The 14,385-nt window shown below is 36.4% G+C and overlaps 1 protein-coding gene across 2 annotated transcripts in view; it reads left to right on the top strand.

The window, feature by feature from the left end:
• Window positions 1–11,711, top strand: part of CDC123 (cell division cycle 123) — a 95,083-nt gene extending 83,372 nt beyond the window's left edge. For both annotated transcript variants that reach the window (XM_020999689.2, XM_020999687.2), the window contains 2 exons: window positions 3,577–3,714; window positions 4,292–11,711. In XM_020999689.2, coding sequence (XP_020855348.1) covers window positions 3,577–3,714; window positions 4,292–4,318 — 165 coding nt within the window. In that variant the 3' untranslated portion in view covers window positions 4,319–11,711. The remainder of the gene's footprint in view (window positions 1–3,576; window positions 3,715–4,291) is intronic.
• Window positions 11,712–14,385: the final 2,674 nt, after the last annotated feature.

Genomic DNA, 14,385 nt, shown 5'->3' with positions numbered 1-14,385 from the left:
ACATAAAAAGAGGATTGCATGTGAAACTGTGAATTTCTGTTATGTATTGCTTGATTTTTAAAAGTGTATAATACACATTTAACGAGATAAAATTGCCCTATTTATGTGCTGTCCTGAACTTCCTTTCTTTCTTGGTGTATTTTTAATGCTTCATTGTTTTTTAAAAATATCTCTCACTATTCACTAACTCATCCTCTTTCTCCCCAGATATAAGCTCTTCTTTGCAACAAATATTATAGTCAAACAAATCAGCACATTAGCTATGTCAGAAAATGTGTCTTTCATTCCATAACTTTGGTTTATTGTCTCTGCTAGGAGGTGGGAGATATTTTTCACTATCAGTCTTTTGAAGTAGTAGATTGTTTACTGAGTTGATTAGAGTTCTGAGGTCTTTCAAAGCTGTTTTCTTTTATATTATTATAGTCATTTTGGCAGTTGAATTCCTTCTGCTCATTTCACTATGCACCAATTCATATAACTCTTCCTAAAATTTTCTGAATCTTTCCTATTTGCGATTTTTAGGTGCTGTGATTTTCCATAATTTGTTTAGCCATTTCCCAATTGATGGACACCCATTTTGTTTCTAGTACTTTGTTTCAACAAAAAAAGTTACTGTAAATGTTTTATACATAAACATCCTTTGTTTTGTCTTTGACCTTTTGGAAGTAATATACTCAGTGGTGGTATCATGGGGCCAAAGTCTAATGTACAATTTAGTGATTTTGGGGTATAATTCCAGATTGTTTTCTATGATGGCTAGACTAACTCACAGCTCTACCAGCAGTGCTTTAGTGTGCCTTTCCTCTCATAACCCCTCTGATAATTGCCATTTTCAACTTTTTCATCTACCAGTTTGATAGGTGTGAGATAGAGCCTTGAATTTTTTTCTTTTATAATTAGTAATTTTGAGCATTCTTCCATATTTTATATGTTGATAGGTTTGCATTTCTTTGAAAACTGCCTACTCGTATCCTTCAACCACTTGACTGTTGGAGTGCAGGCCTATAATGCGTTCAGTGTAGAGAATTTCTGATGTAGGAACTCCTGCCTCAGTGAGCTACTTGTTTATGACTTACAAGTCCTGGAGAGATACTTGCCCATCATTATACAGCTAGTTGGTCCAAAACAAAACTGGAACCCAGGTTCTCAAACTCAGCATCATCTTCAGTTCCTCATTCTCCCTCACTCTACATATCCAGTTACCAAATAATGTCATTTCTACCTTCCTAATGTCTCTTCTTTTTAGCATTTAAAGCCTTCCCAGCCTGGCCTCATTCTACCTTTTCAGCCTTTCTACACATTTTAGCCAGGATGGCCTCTTCTTGTTGCTCAGACCTGGCACTTCATCTGACATCTCATACCTTTGCAAGGGCTCTCCCTCATACCCAGAATGCGTTGCCTCATCTGTATAAGTATACTTCTAAATTTCATTTTGGAAGTTCAGTTCCTATTTTTAATATGACTCAGTTGGAATCTGGAGATCCAGAAAAACCAAGAATACCTTGGTTTTGGTAAAATGTTTTCATAGTAAGTCTTGGCCTTCCCTTTAATAGAGGATCACAAGTAAATATTAAGTTAAATAAGTTCTTGCTAATGTTTTTAAAGGTTCTTACTTCTCTCTCTCTCTCTCTCTCTCTCTCTCTATATATATATATATATATATATACACACACATATATATATACATATATATATACATATATATATGTATATATATGTTTTCCATCTTATCCACAAGTTCAGATGAACTTCATAGCTCAAGGCCAAAAACCTTGTCCAAAGGTCAGTAAAAAGGCCAGAAGTTCTTTCAACACTTGTTCAATTATCAAAATAATTTTACAATGATGATTTGAGTTTAGGAAAGAAATATAGCCCTTATGTGAATTATACTTAGTGTCAAGTCAACTTTATTAGTAGAATTATGAAACATGTATTTCTTTTGTAACAATAAATATAACAAATAGAAAATGTGGCAAATTCTTTGTAATTTTCAACTTTGAAAAACAACTATTATCTTCACTATTTAAGTCCTATACTTATATGTACAAAAGCTCTATTTTTATCACTCAGTTTTATTTTCAGTTCTAAATTCTCTCCATCCCTCAAATCCCTTCCCCACCCATACAAAAGCTCTATTTTTGTTACTCAGTTTTATTTTATTTTCAGTTCTAAATTCTCTCCATCCCTCAACTCCCTTCCCTTGCCTTGATAAGGCAAGAAATACAAAATCCATTACAAATATACAAATGTGCTTTCCCAAGAAAAATGGATGTGCCTATTTTTTATGTGATATTTATCAGCTTCTCTTTCTTTTTTTTGGAAGTATGATTTGTCTCATATATTTTTATGGCAAATGAATTTGAGCTGATATACTTCTGCTAATAGAATATAGAGCTGATTTGATGTGTTTGGTTACTTTGATAAGACATTCCTCATATGGGCCATTTCACTTCACTCACTTTTATTTTGTTTCTGTCCCTTGAGAGCATATCACAGTTGGATATAGTTAGTCCTAAGAGATTCTTAAAAGGAGGATGTATTTGGATTAGCCCAAATCCATCATAACTACTGGAAAAATAATAATATAATTTTTACATTTCAAGGATAGTACTGAATGGACAGCAACATAACTTACTTTGTACATGTGCTCTTAATATATCGCTTATTTGTCCATATTGTTAACTCCCTTCTCTATAGCCTAACCATATCCTTGCTTGGTCAGAAGATATTGGCTTATTAGTGTGTGTGTGTAACATGTATTGTTCACTTAATTGTGTGTATACATACATGTAATATTTATGATGTATGTATATGTGTATAGCTATATGGTATATATAAGAAGGCAATGTGGTACAATGTGAAAACACTTGACTGGAAGTGATGAGACTTAGATTCTGTTCTGGTTTTACCATATACTTGCCATGTGATCTTAGGCAAATTATTCCTGCTTTCTAGGTTGTGATTTCCTCATCCCAAGCAGAGAGGTGACATAGCAGACAGAGTAGTGGACTTAGAGTCAGGAAGACCTGAATTCAAATCCTGACTCAGATACTTAATATCTGTGACCTTGGGCAAATCACATAACTTTTTCTCAGCTTCACTTTCTTCAGCTGTGAAATGGGGGTAATAATTATACCTACCTCACAGGGTTGTTGCAGGGGATCAAATGAGATAATACATGTAAAGTGATTTGTACAACTCGCAATGCTGTATAAATGTTATTATTGTTTATCAAGTAAGGGGATTATACTAGGTAATTGCAAATGGTACTTTTCAGCAGAGAATGTACACCTTGGAATCCTTTTCATTTCAGAATCTGATTTCCATTTGCTTTTAATATGACATACTAAAGATAGGGGACAAATGAGAAGGTTAAACATAGGATGATTACAAGATTACTAGCCTAGGAGGCTGGAATAAAGGTGGTACCACTGAAAGAAATTGGGATGGAAAGGTTGATTTTTTTTTTGTCTTGGACTATTTTTTGGTGAAATGAATGACCTCTGAACAAATACAAATAGAGTCATAATCTTGGAATTGAATTTGCAATATTTGTATAATCTTTTATTTTTAAAGGATTCTCCAGCCTTTCGTTGCACAAACAGTGAAGTTACAGTACAACCAAGTCCCTACCTGAGTTACCGGCTACCTAAAGATTTTGTACACCTCTCCACTGGTGAAGATGCTCATAAACTAATAGACTTTCTAAAACTGGTAAACAAGTTTTTAGCAAATAATTTTTGTTTTCAAGTCTGCTCAAGAAAATAGTCCTGTAATGTTTAGCTTTTTAGATTGTTATTAAGTATCTAATGCAATAGATTTAATAAATTTTATAATTCCTATTTTAATGCTGAATAAATAGAAACAAGCTTTCTCTTCCCAGTCAGCTGAAGGGAGAAATTATCTAATGGGTGTTAATTGTTTCCTTCATTCCATCCTTCTCTAGCTGTTTGACTACTCTCAGATTAAAATTTCACAATACTTGTACTGCATATACAAGTAAATATACAAGTAAATTCTAGTCTGTTAGGATGTCAGCAATTCTGTATTTCTGCCATTGTTATGGAAGAGCATTTTTTATATCTGAGGAATGAAGTATGGAAAGAATCAAGCTTGATTTGTTCAGGAACCAAAGCAGCAAGACAGCACCATCTTTTCCATAATTCTTCACTATATATAAAGCCAAAGTCTCTGGAAAACTGTGTTCATTTTGCAGAAAGAGTTAATTGAATGTCACAAATATCCCCATTAAAATATACTTTTTAATGTATTATTTGTTTTCCTTCGACAGAAAAGAAATCAACAAGAAGATGACTGAAAAGAGCCATAGAGTGGAAGGCTTAAGTAAAGAGGAAAGCATGGAGACTACTTCCTAAGGCTGCTTATAGGCCGTAACTTCCCACCAACCTCAAGAAAAAAAAACCAATTGCTTTTTGTATTCGTGTATATTCAGCTAGAAAAAAATGGAGAAACTTTGTTACCATGTAAAAATAGCATAATAAATAGAGAACTTCAACATAGGAAACCATTTTGTTCTAGTGATATGAAACATTTTGTATGGTCTAATTGGGCTTTTGACTCAGCCTGTCAAGCCAAATTAAGCTAAGCTTCTTGCTGCAGTAGTTCTGTGCCCATTAGGTAGGTGGATAAACTTGTGTTGTTGTTATGCAATCTTGAATTTAGACTAATTAACCTTTCCTTTTAGAAACAACCCCATGTTGCTATGGGCTTTCTTTCTTTCTTTTTCTTAAAGCTTTAAAGAGTTTCTTATAATCTTTATATCAACTTGATCTTCGGTTTTTTGTATCTAACAGAAAATTGCCAGTTTCATCAGATTGTCAGTGTTTCGTATTCCTATTAATATAGTATAGTCAAATTATAATTTAAAGTTAACTATAATTTGGGAAAGATATTCCCTTATTTTGTTTTAAGAATCATGTGATGTCGGTTCTCCTAGTGGATAAACTGTTGTCTGAAAGTATATTTTGTACTTTGAGAATTGAGATTTATGATTTCAGTGCCCCATCATCCTGAATGCCACAGTGGAAGCCCATCAAAGTGAGTGCTTCATGTGTTCTCAGAGTGTATCTTATGCTTAACTTGTAAAAAAAAAAACACACAAGTAACGGAGATGGAGAAGCGAGAGAGAGGTAGAGAGAGGAAAAAAGTAAGTACTGACATTCCCCCCTCTTCAACCCTCAGCAAGCATATGTGCAGACTGACTCTGTGAGCCTAGGCAGTTGCCATATCTGAGATAAAATCAGTGAAATTCCAGGCCCCTCTCTCCCCTCTTTGTGTTCTAAACTGCCGTAAGAGAACAGTGCACACCTCATTCCTGGCAAATGAAGGCCACGTGGTAGAAGGCACCATTCCTGCTTGGTCATTCTGGATCTACTTTGTCCCCTGTTTTGCTTTTTACATTGTGAGCCAGTATCACTCCCTCAGGTTGTTGCCTCTGCCAGTCCTTAGTAACCTATAGATATTGGTTGGTAAGTGAAAGAACATACCAGGTGTTCTCCTTTGTTTAAATTGCCCACAAGTCTACAGGAATTCAAAGTATGAGAAATTTGATGTGCACGAGACCAGACTACCTTGTGAATAAGGGTTCGTTCTGAATTCTTGTTCCTCTGGAAAATTTGTACTGGTTTTATTCGTTTTACAAGTAAAGAAGATTTTGTTTCTTTGGCGCCCTAGCAGAGTGCTGAAAATCTCTGAGGTTGGGTTAAAAGGGTCAAAAGATCCTGGTAAGACTAGACAGATGCTTTTATGATCCCTGAGGCAATGTGTCCCTCAATGTCAAAGTCATCCCATAGTAGTCTGAAAGCCCCATCACGTGGGAACCTCTTCCAGTGATACAGTTAGAAACCCCTTCAAATCTTAGGAATTGTTGTAACCAAAAACGTTACTGTCTTACCATGTGGTGGCAGCTTTCCAAAGATGAGCCTTTCTCTACTTGGCTGAGCTGGTCCTTGGATAGCTGACACAGAGTCCATCTAAGGGGCTGTCCTTGAGCTCCTGGGGAAGGTCTGCCAGAACTTGCACTACTGGTATAGTTCCAAATATCTAGGGTCATCTCCCCCCGGAGGAAGCACCGAAGGAAGACTTTATTAAAGGAAAGAAGCGTAGTCCATCTGAACAAATTGTTTTAGCTGTTACACCTAGCATTTCGTAATATTTAACATTTTAATTTCAAACAGTTCTCCCAATATAATTTTCAAACAGAACGTAGTCTTATGGATTCATTGAATGTTAGTGTTGAAAAGCACCTTCACAGCCAACCACTTTGGTCCCCTAATTTTATGGAGAGGACAGCTGAGAACCAGAGTGGGAAGTGACTTGTCCAAGGTCACAAAGTTAGGTGGAGGCAGAGCTTAGACTGGAACCGAAGGCCTCTGCCTGAAGGGCTCTTTTCACTACTAGGCTGCTGTTTTCAAAGACAGTATATTAAAGGGAAAATTGACTGGAACATAAAATGTTTTATCCTTTAATACAACAACTCCAGCAGGCTCCTATAATGACAAGCCTCTTCTTCAGTCAGTTACTGAGTCATTGCTGAACTTGAGGCCATCTTAGAATAGACACTGCAGCAAAACCAGTTCCTCGAGTGCCCCTTTGAACATCCTAGGGTTGGCTTCATCACTGGGAACCACCCAGAGGGCAAGAGGATATTATAGGCACATCCTTTTTGGAGGTATCTGATTTTTCCTGAGGTAAAAAGAAAATAGTAAGAGCCTGAATCCATAATTAGGCATTTGGGGACAACTCTAGGTAAGTCTGTCCTCAGAGGGTTTAGAGCTAGGGCAAATCATGTTATTGTCACATGCATCCATTCAGGTCAAAATTGGCTCAAATGAACACCCTAGTTGACCTGGATGAGGAAAAGAATTCTTACAAGGGCAACTTGAGATAGGTTTTTATCAGAAACTGTTTCTTTCTTTCTCTCTCTCTCTCTCTCTCTCTCTCTCTCTCTCTCTCTCTCTCTCTCTCTCTCTCTCTCTCTCTCTCTCTCCCTCCCCCCCTCCTCTCTCTCTCTCTCTCCCTCCCCCCTCCTCTCTCTCTCTCTCTCTCCCTCTCCCTCTCCCCTCCTTCCTTTCTCTCCCACCTTTCAAACTTTCCTCCCATTCTCTTCCTCCCCACCCCCCACTCCCCGATTGTCTTTGTGTGACATTTCTTTCTATTCAAAGTCACTCATGGTATCCATTTGAGCCATATTTCACCAGGATAAACATATGGAAAACAATGTAATTTGATTCAGTTCTGTAACCTCTTGGCACTGACTGATCTATAGCCATCCCCAATCCCTAATTATGGACATAGAGACAAACAAACACCCATATATGCATCATATACATATTAATGTATGATTTTTTTTAAGCACCTGATTGGAGGGGACCCATCTCCTTTTGCTCTCAGGTGGTATGGCTAGGCGTTTCTGATCTTCAGATGGTGACAGCATCTGTGTCTCCAGCAAGGGCTGGTACCTCATGCTCTGTGGATACCACTGACCCTCCCAGTCCTCCCCTTCCCCCCAGGATTTTATTGATTCCTCTAGGACAAGCATTAATTACCAAGCTGCCTAGGGAGTGCCTAGGATGAACAAATGACAACAGTCTACAGTGGAGTAAGAACTCACATCTAGCAGAACGGATCCCCGTGGGAAGATTATTGAAACTACTGTGGTCTCTCCAGCAGGGAGGTATGTAAAGGGGAAGGTCTTTGCCCCTCGGGAAGAAACTCTTTACAGCTCTCATAGCTCAGAAGGAAGTTAAGACTCCTGAGTCCTGGTCCTTCCTTGCTTTGAGTCATTGATTATTTTACCTCTCTTGATCTGGGATTTTCAGTTATAAATTGGGAATGACAGTGCTTGCCTGTGTAAGCCCGCAGAAGGAAGAATGATAGACTTGGAGTCAGGGGACTTGGGTTTGAATCCTGGCTTTGAAACACACGATGGGTCACCTTGGACAAGTCACTTAACCTCTTTGGGCCTCAGTTTCTTCATCTGTAAAATCAGAGAATTGTTCTAGATGACCTTTAATCTCTTCTGATTGTAATATTCTGTGAGTCTGAGCAGCTAAAACCCTAGGCTGCTTAGAATTTTATATTATGCTTTTTATCATTTAAGTAACATCATCCCTTATTTCTTTGCGATGCTCTGGGATTGTACTTAAATTAATTATGTTTACAATTCAGTACTTCTCCTTTGCCCCCCATAATCTTTTAAGTCTGAGGAGATGCCACTGTAGCTGTATCATTATCAGACATGTTGGAATAAAGTGTTTGTCCATGCAGGTAATAGTATGCAAGGTGGGCTTCTGTTTTGATTTTATTATTGGTAAAAACATCAATCCTCATTAGTGACATATTTCTATGCTAACTTGGCTCTTGGTGGTTTGTTTACCTAATGTAAGACCTTATGTGAGTCTGGTAAAGTTTTTTTTTAATATCATAAAACCTTATATGTGCCTTTAGAAAAGAACAAATGTCATTTGTATGCACATTTCAAATAGCATCTACATTTATTATAATTAATAAATATGCATTTTTTTCAAAAATGCTTTAAAGGGACACATTCTTCTTTTCAAATAAATATGGGAGAGATATGCCCACTCTTACACTTTTATCTATTCTTGACACCTAGAGATAGCATAGTATAGTGTAAAAAAGACTGTATTTTGAACCAGAGATTTGGGATCAGTTCCTAGCTCTGCTACTGACTCTTTGTGGTTTCTTGGATAAGTCACTAGGCCTCTTGAGGTCCCAGTTTCCCCATATGTAAAGTGACTGGGTGCTGGACCAGATGATATCTAAGAGTACTTCGAGCTCTAAATCCTAGAATCCAAAATTTAGCCTCAACTTTAATCAGATGGGCACATGTTCCTGCACAAATACTTAGCTTTTGGCCTTTGAGTTGTCCTTGAACATGGTTTCATTTAGAAGTGGAACTGGTAAAAACATTTTACATTTTAAGAGCTATGATTATCTATTGATTCACATTTTCATAAAGGACTTGTACCTCTGAAGCATTGTAGAGGCAAGATTTTCTAAATACTTGCCCATCATTACTTCATTTATAGATAGGTCTCAGCTTAAAGGTATATAGATTTTTAATTTGAACTAAATAGCCCTACCAGTCACAGAGTACATGGTTATTCATTATATATGCAGATTATCAAGATGTCTAGACCATAGAATCAACAGAAATAATAACTAAAGAGAAATAGCTAAAAAAGGAAGTAGCAGCAGTTTCTTAACAGGCATGTTAAAGGCAGAGCTTTAAGCTAATAATTGTATTAGGCTGTTTTCTGTTAAACTATTAACATAGAATCTTGGAAGGAACTTGAGAGGTCATCTAGTTTAAATCTTAGTGTAAATAGATAATCCCATATAATAAAATTACCTGAAAAAATTTCTCACAAAAGTATTGAAAGACCAAAACAGGTATGGCACCTTTTCTTCATGCAGGACAGGGTGTAGTCCTAGATGGGCCTTAAATTGAGCAAAATCTCCAGAGGCCTTGAAGAGGACGATCATGAGCATGAGGAAGAACTTTCTATATTTCTTTTTATTTACCATGACTCTGCTTAGAGGATGCTAATGCTTGCAAACTCTGGAAGCATAAGTGGAATTTTCTAGTACAGTTATTCTCATTAGGTGTTTGGGTCTTCTTATGGATCTCTTTTACTGTGGTTTGCATTTGTTCTTTTTCTCCCTTTTGAGTGTTTGGGGATATAATGAAACTAGATAGAAAATTAAGGCTGAGAAAGTTATGTTCTGTAGAATAGTACTGAAATAATTAGCCAAAGTACCATTGACAGAGATGAGCTGACTCTTTGATCTCACTGACAAACTTAGGCAAAATGGTAATTGTTTTAGCTGCAAATTTGCAACTTTTGGAATAGCACTCAAATTACTTTCTTCATTCCCTCTCTCTCTACTACCCCTCCTGTTTAGGACTAATACCACCTATAGGTACTGTGTAGTGGCATGATCAACAAATACCAATCAGACGTTTATTCAAATACCTTTCATACTTAGTGTTTCACATATCAGATGAAGATAGGGACTGGACCTATGATTTTACTGGTATAGTAAACTTTCAGCTGAGGAAACTCCCTTTGCCAGGGCATATTGGCACTTCAGCAACTTAAGAGTCAAGAGAATTGCTTAGAGCATGCTGAGACATTAAGTGACTTGTCCAGGATTACACAGCCAACATGTATCAAAGGTGCATCTTGAACCCAGGTGGTCTTGGCTTTAAGGCCAGCACTCTGTCCACACCATTATGCCTGTCTGCTTTCACATGTTAGCTACTTATAAATGTAGCTTATGTCAGTACGTGGTACAAATAAGTGTGATAGAAAGCAGATATTCCACAAAACAAGATGATATAAATAAAAATTGTGGTTGCTGATTATTATGATACTCTAGTTTCCCAAAGATGATATTGCATCTATTTTTTGTAAACATTCTGTGAAATACCCAATACATTCCCCTACATGTTAATTGGAAATATTAATCATGTTTAAATATTTTAAAGCTGATTTTACTTTGTAGATGCTTATGAATAACTTGTATATCCGTACTCATTGTAGTCTTAAAAGATGTAGAAAGCAGTAAAATTGGGAAAAAGAAATAGCACCATAGGGGACTAGTTTGTATGATCATTAGGGTTAGAGCCAGAGGGGACTATAGAGGTCCTCCAGTCCAATCTCTTCTTTGTTCAAATTTTTAAAAAACTGAAGGTTAGAGACAAAATGACTTTCCTAAGGTCTCACTTTTGGTCCTTTTGTGTCTAACCCATGCTCTCTGTCTCCGAGTTCAGTGTACTTTATACTACAATATGTTCTAGGGTTCATCTTTTTTCTCCCTCACATCATGTGGAAGTGTTCCAATCATAGTTCCACCCTGACCCTGAGGTCATAGAATCATAGAGATTTATTTAAAAAATTTTTTTCAATCAAGGAAATCAATGAAAATCCACTTTCTCATCTTCCCACTTCTCTCTTTCCCCCATTGAGAAGGAAAGGAAAACAAAGCCCTGGTAATAAAGAGGTCATATAGATTTATAGCTAGGAGAGCCCTTACAGATTATCTAGACCAACCCTCTCATTACAAATGAGGAAACTGAGGCACATAGCGGTGAAGTAATTTGCCCAAGTTCTTTTGAAGAGTAACCCAATCTAGATCATCCCACTCTATATCCAGCATAGAATACTTTCAAATGTGTCTAATCAATGAAATGACTACATGTGGACTGCTATCTGGAAGCACAGTGGAAATGGAATGTTAAAACATGGCACCTGAACATGAGCTTAGGACAACAAATGTTTTTTGTTTGTTTGTTTGTTTGTTTTACTGATCATGAGCCATAAGATGCAAATAGCTTGTCACATTGAGGCTCATTCCTCTGTAGTCCTATGAATGTTATTTGTTTTCTTCATAAAATTTAATTGTATTTGAGCTCAAATATTTTTGATTTCCTTAATGACTGCCAATTTTTGTTAGTCTTATTGTAATATAGAAACCTCTGTGTCTCTTTTTGTCAACAACCAGTGTGAGAACCAGTATGACTTAAAATATGTTGTCCTGATACCTGATTTTTTTCCATCCATTTTTGTGACTTTTTTGTTTAATGTATAAGGATCTTAGCTTTGATTATGGGATCATATATTTATATAGACTTTCTATTCAAATAAAGAACTGGAATTGAATGTTGTGGGTTGTTCTTTTTTAAATCCTAATTACATTTGGAGTATTCGGCTCCTCTCCCACCTCTTTTTATCATTTCAAAACTCAGGCAGTATTTGAAATATTTGAGGCCCAGCTCCCTTTCATGACCTATGTGTCAAAAGCAAGTGTAAAATCTGGATAATGTAATAAATAGCTAAACCAGTACCTTTTGCAGGGGGTTAGAATAGACATTTGACTAGGAAGTTAGATAGATCTGATAAATATGCCTCTTGTGGGGATATAATTTGTAATAGTAGTGTTCATTTAACAACTCATGCGTGCTAGAAGGGTCAGACTAACAGCTTGTCTATGAAGCTCTTTTATTTAGAATCATCAAGAGAGACAGCCTGCTATGGTGAGTAGAGGACCAGCCATGTGCTTCAGAGCCAAGATGATGGGTTTGGGTGTCCCCTGACACATATAGGGTATGTGATCCTAGGCAGATCACTTGGCTGCCCAGTATTCTAGGCAGTTGTTTAGGACTATGAATTACAGAACAGTTGTTGATTTTCCTAACTGAGCTCTTTATTCCTAGTTATACCTTCTAAGGCTATATTTTGTGTGTGTTCTAGAGTAAAGAACTAGATAAAATAATACATGTGGAAGTATTCTAGCAAATATTCTAGAACTTGTCCAGATGAATAATAGCCTTTGAAAAAGTCACCCCCAGAAGCTATAATGTATTCCATGATGATGTTACTGGAAAAACCATAACAGCAACAACAGCAACACAACTTCTAAAACTCATCTAGAACATGTAATTAAAAAATATTATCTGCTAGAACATCCTTTAAAGAAACCAGAAGTCTATCCTTATAAAAAAGATTAAAAAGCAAAACTAACTGCTACAGATATTCTTTATCTGTAGTCCCACACTTCTGTAATAATTATACAACATTTGATTTCATGTCCTTTCCATTTATGTTGCTGTAGTTCTATGTATTGGTCTCCTGGTTCTCCGTAACTTTATCCTGAATCCATTCATATGTCTTCTCATGCTTATCTAAAATTGTCATCATCACCATTTCCTATGGTACAATACCATTCCATTACATCCACGTACCATGATTTATTTAGCCATTCCTTAATCAATGAGCCCTTACTTTGATTTCAGTTTTCTACAAAATGTTGCTAAGAATATTCTGGTGTGTAAAAGGCCTTTTTTTCCCCTTCTGTCTTTGATCTCTTTGGGGTATGTACCTCACAGTATTATCTCTGGCCCAAAGAGCATGGGCAGCTTAGTAATTTTTTGATATAATTACAAACAGCTTTCACTTACAGTGTATTGGGTCTACCTGTTTTGCTGCATCTTCTCCAGTACTGACTTTCTGGTTTTTATCATCTTTGCAATTTGCTGTGTGAGGTAAAAACTCAGAGTTGTTTTGATTTTCGTTTCTCTTACTGATTTCAACAGTATTTCGTGTGTTTGTTAATCGTTTCCGATTTTTTTTTTTTGAGAATTATGCCTATGCTACATCCACTTTTCCATTGGGGAATGGCTTTTGGTGTCATTTTGCATGGATTCCCTTTTAATATTGGATACCAGACCTTTAGAAATATTTCATGTAAATATTTTTAAAATATGTTTAATTACTTTATGTAATTTATCTTTTAACTATGTATAACCATGACTTTAAACTGCTAGTGTTATATTGTGAGTTGAAACATCAAAGAGCCAGCAGTAAATTTCCTGTGTTTACTTCATCCCACTGCTTTCTTGACTGAAAACTTAGCAGCTTTGAAGCCATGGCTAAATCCCACCTAATCAGTTACTTCTGCCAATCCGTTCAGAAGAATTCTACAAAACTACTGCATACTATATAAACTGTGGATACATTTCATTTTGTTAACATAAGGAAGAAAAGTTGAGATAGTTGAGACAGTTGAGACAGGAAAAGAGATTATCGTTGTGAGGTCATGTGTTTGTCCTTGAATGTATGTGTCTGTCTCTTCAGGCAGATTTGTGTTCCCTCAACCCTGCACAGACAGGATGGCAGTTTTCCTGTATGTAATAAGTACTTGGCCCATCACAAATCTTTTTTAAAATTCAGAATTAAAACTGGACTTGTAGTTTTTTTTTAATTAAATTGCACTTTTTTCCAATCAATGAAAATGTACATCCTCCCTACTCCAATGAAAAAAGAAAAACCCACTACAGATATACATAATTAAGCAAAACAAATTCTTGAATTAGCCACTGGACCTTTGATTTTATTGGTGTAGGGGACACCAAGGAGCAAACTCCCTCTACCATCACAGAACAGCAAACTGCTTTGCAACTTACAGACTTAGTTTCGTGGTGATACTGAGAGGTGAAGTCATTTGCTCAGGATCACACAGCCTGTATGTGTCAGTGTTGAACACAGGTCTTCCTGACTGAGGCTATGTATGCACTACAACGCTGCCTGTTAGCCTCATCATAGTATCTTAAAAAGTAGAAGAGGTTGCTCTTCTATCCATTGTATTACTTCTCTGTCATCCCATAATTTTTCTTTTCAGTAATGTACTATCTCTAATAATGTCATAAAAATCCTGTGGTATTTAAGGTGTTTTGCAAACAATTTCTTCAGCTAGTAGAGGCAAGATAGACATAATTCTTTATCTCTTAGAAAATTTGTTTCTCCAGTGTGATTGACAGGTAATAAGAGAAATCTT

This window comes from Phascolarctos cinereus, unplaced genomic scaffold (genome assembly GCF_003287225.1).
Source record: "Phascolarctos cinereus isolate Bilbo 61053 unplaced genomic scaffold, phaCin_HiC Scaffold_1;HRSCAF=81, whole genome shotgun sequence".
In the NCBI taxonomy this organism is placed as follows: domain Eukaryota; kingdom Metazoa; phylum Chordata; class Mammalia; order Diprotodontia; family Phascolarctidae; genus Phascolarctos; species Phascolarctos cinereus.
This window is presented reverse-complemented; position numbering and strand designations above follow the sequence as displayed.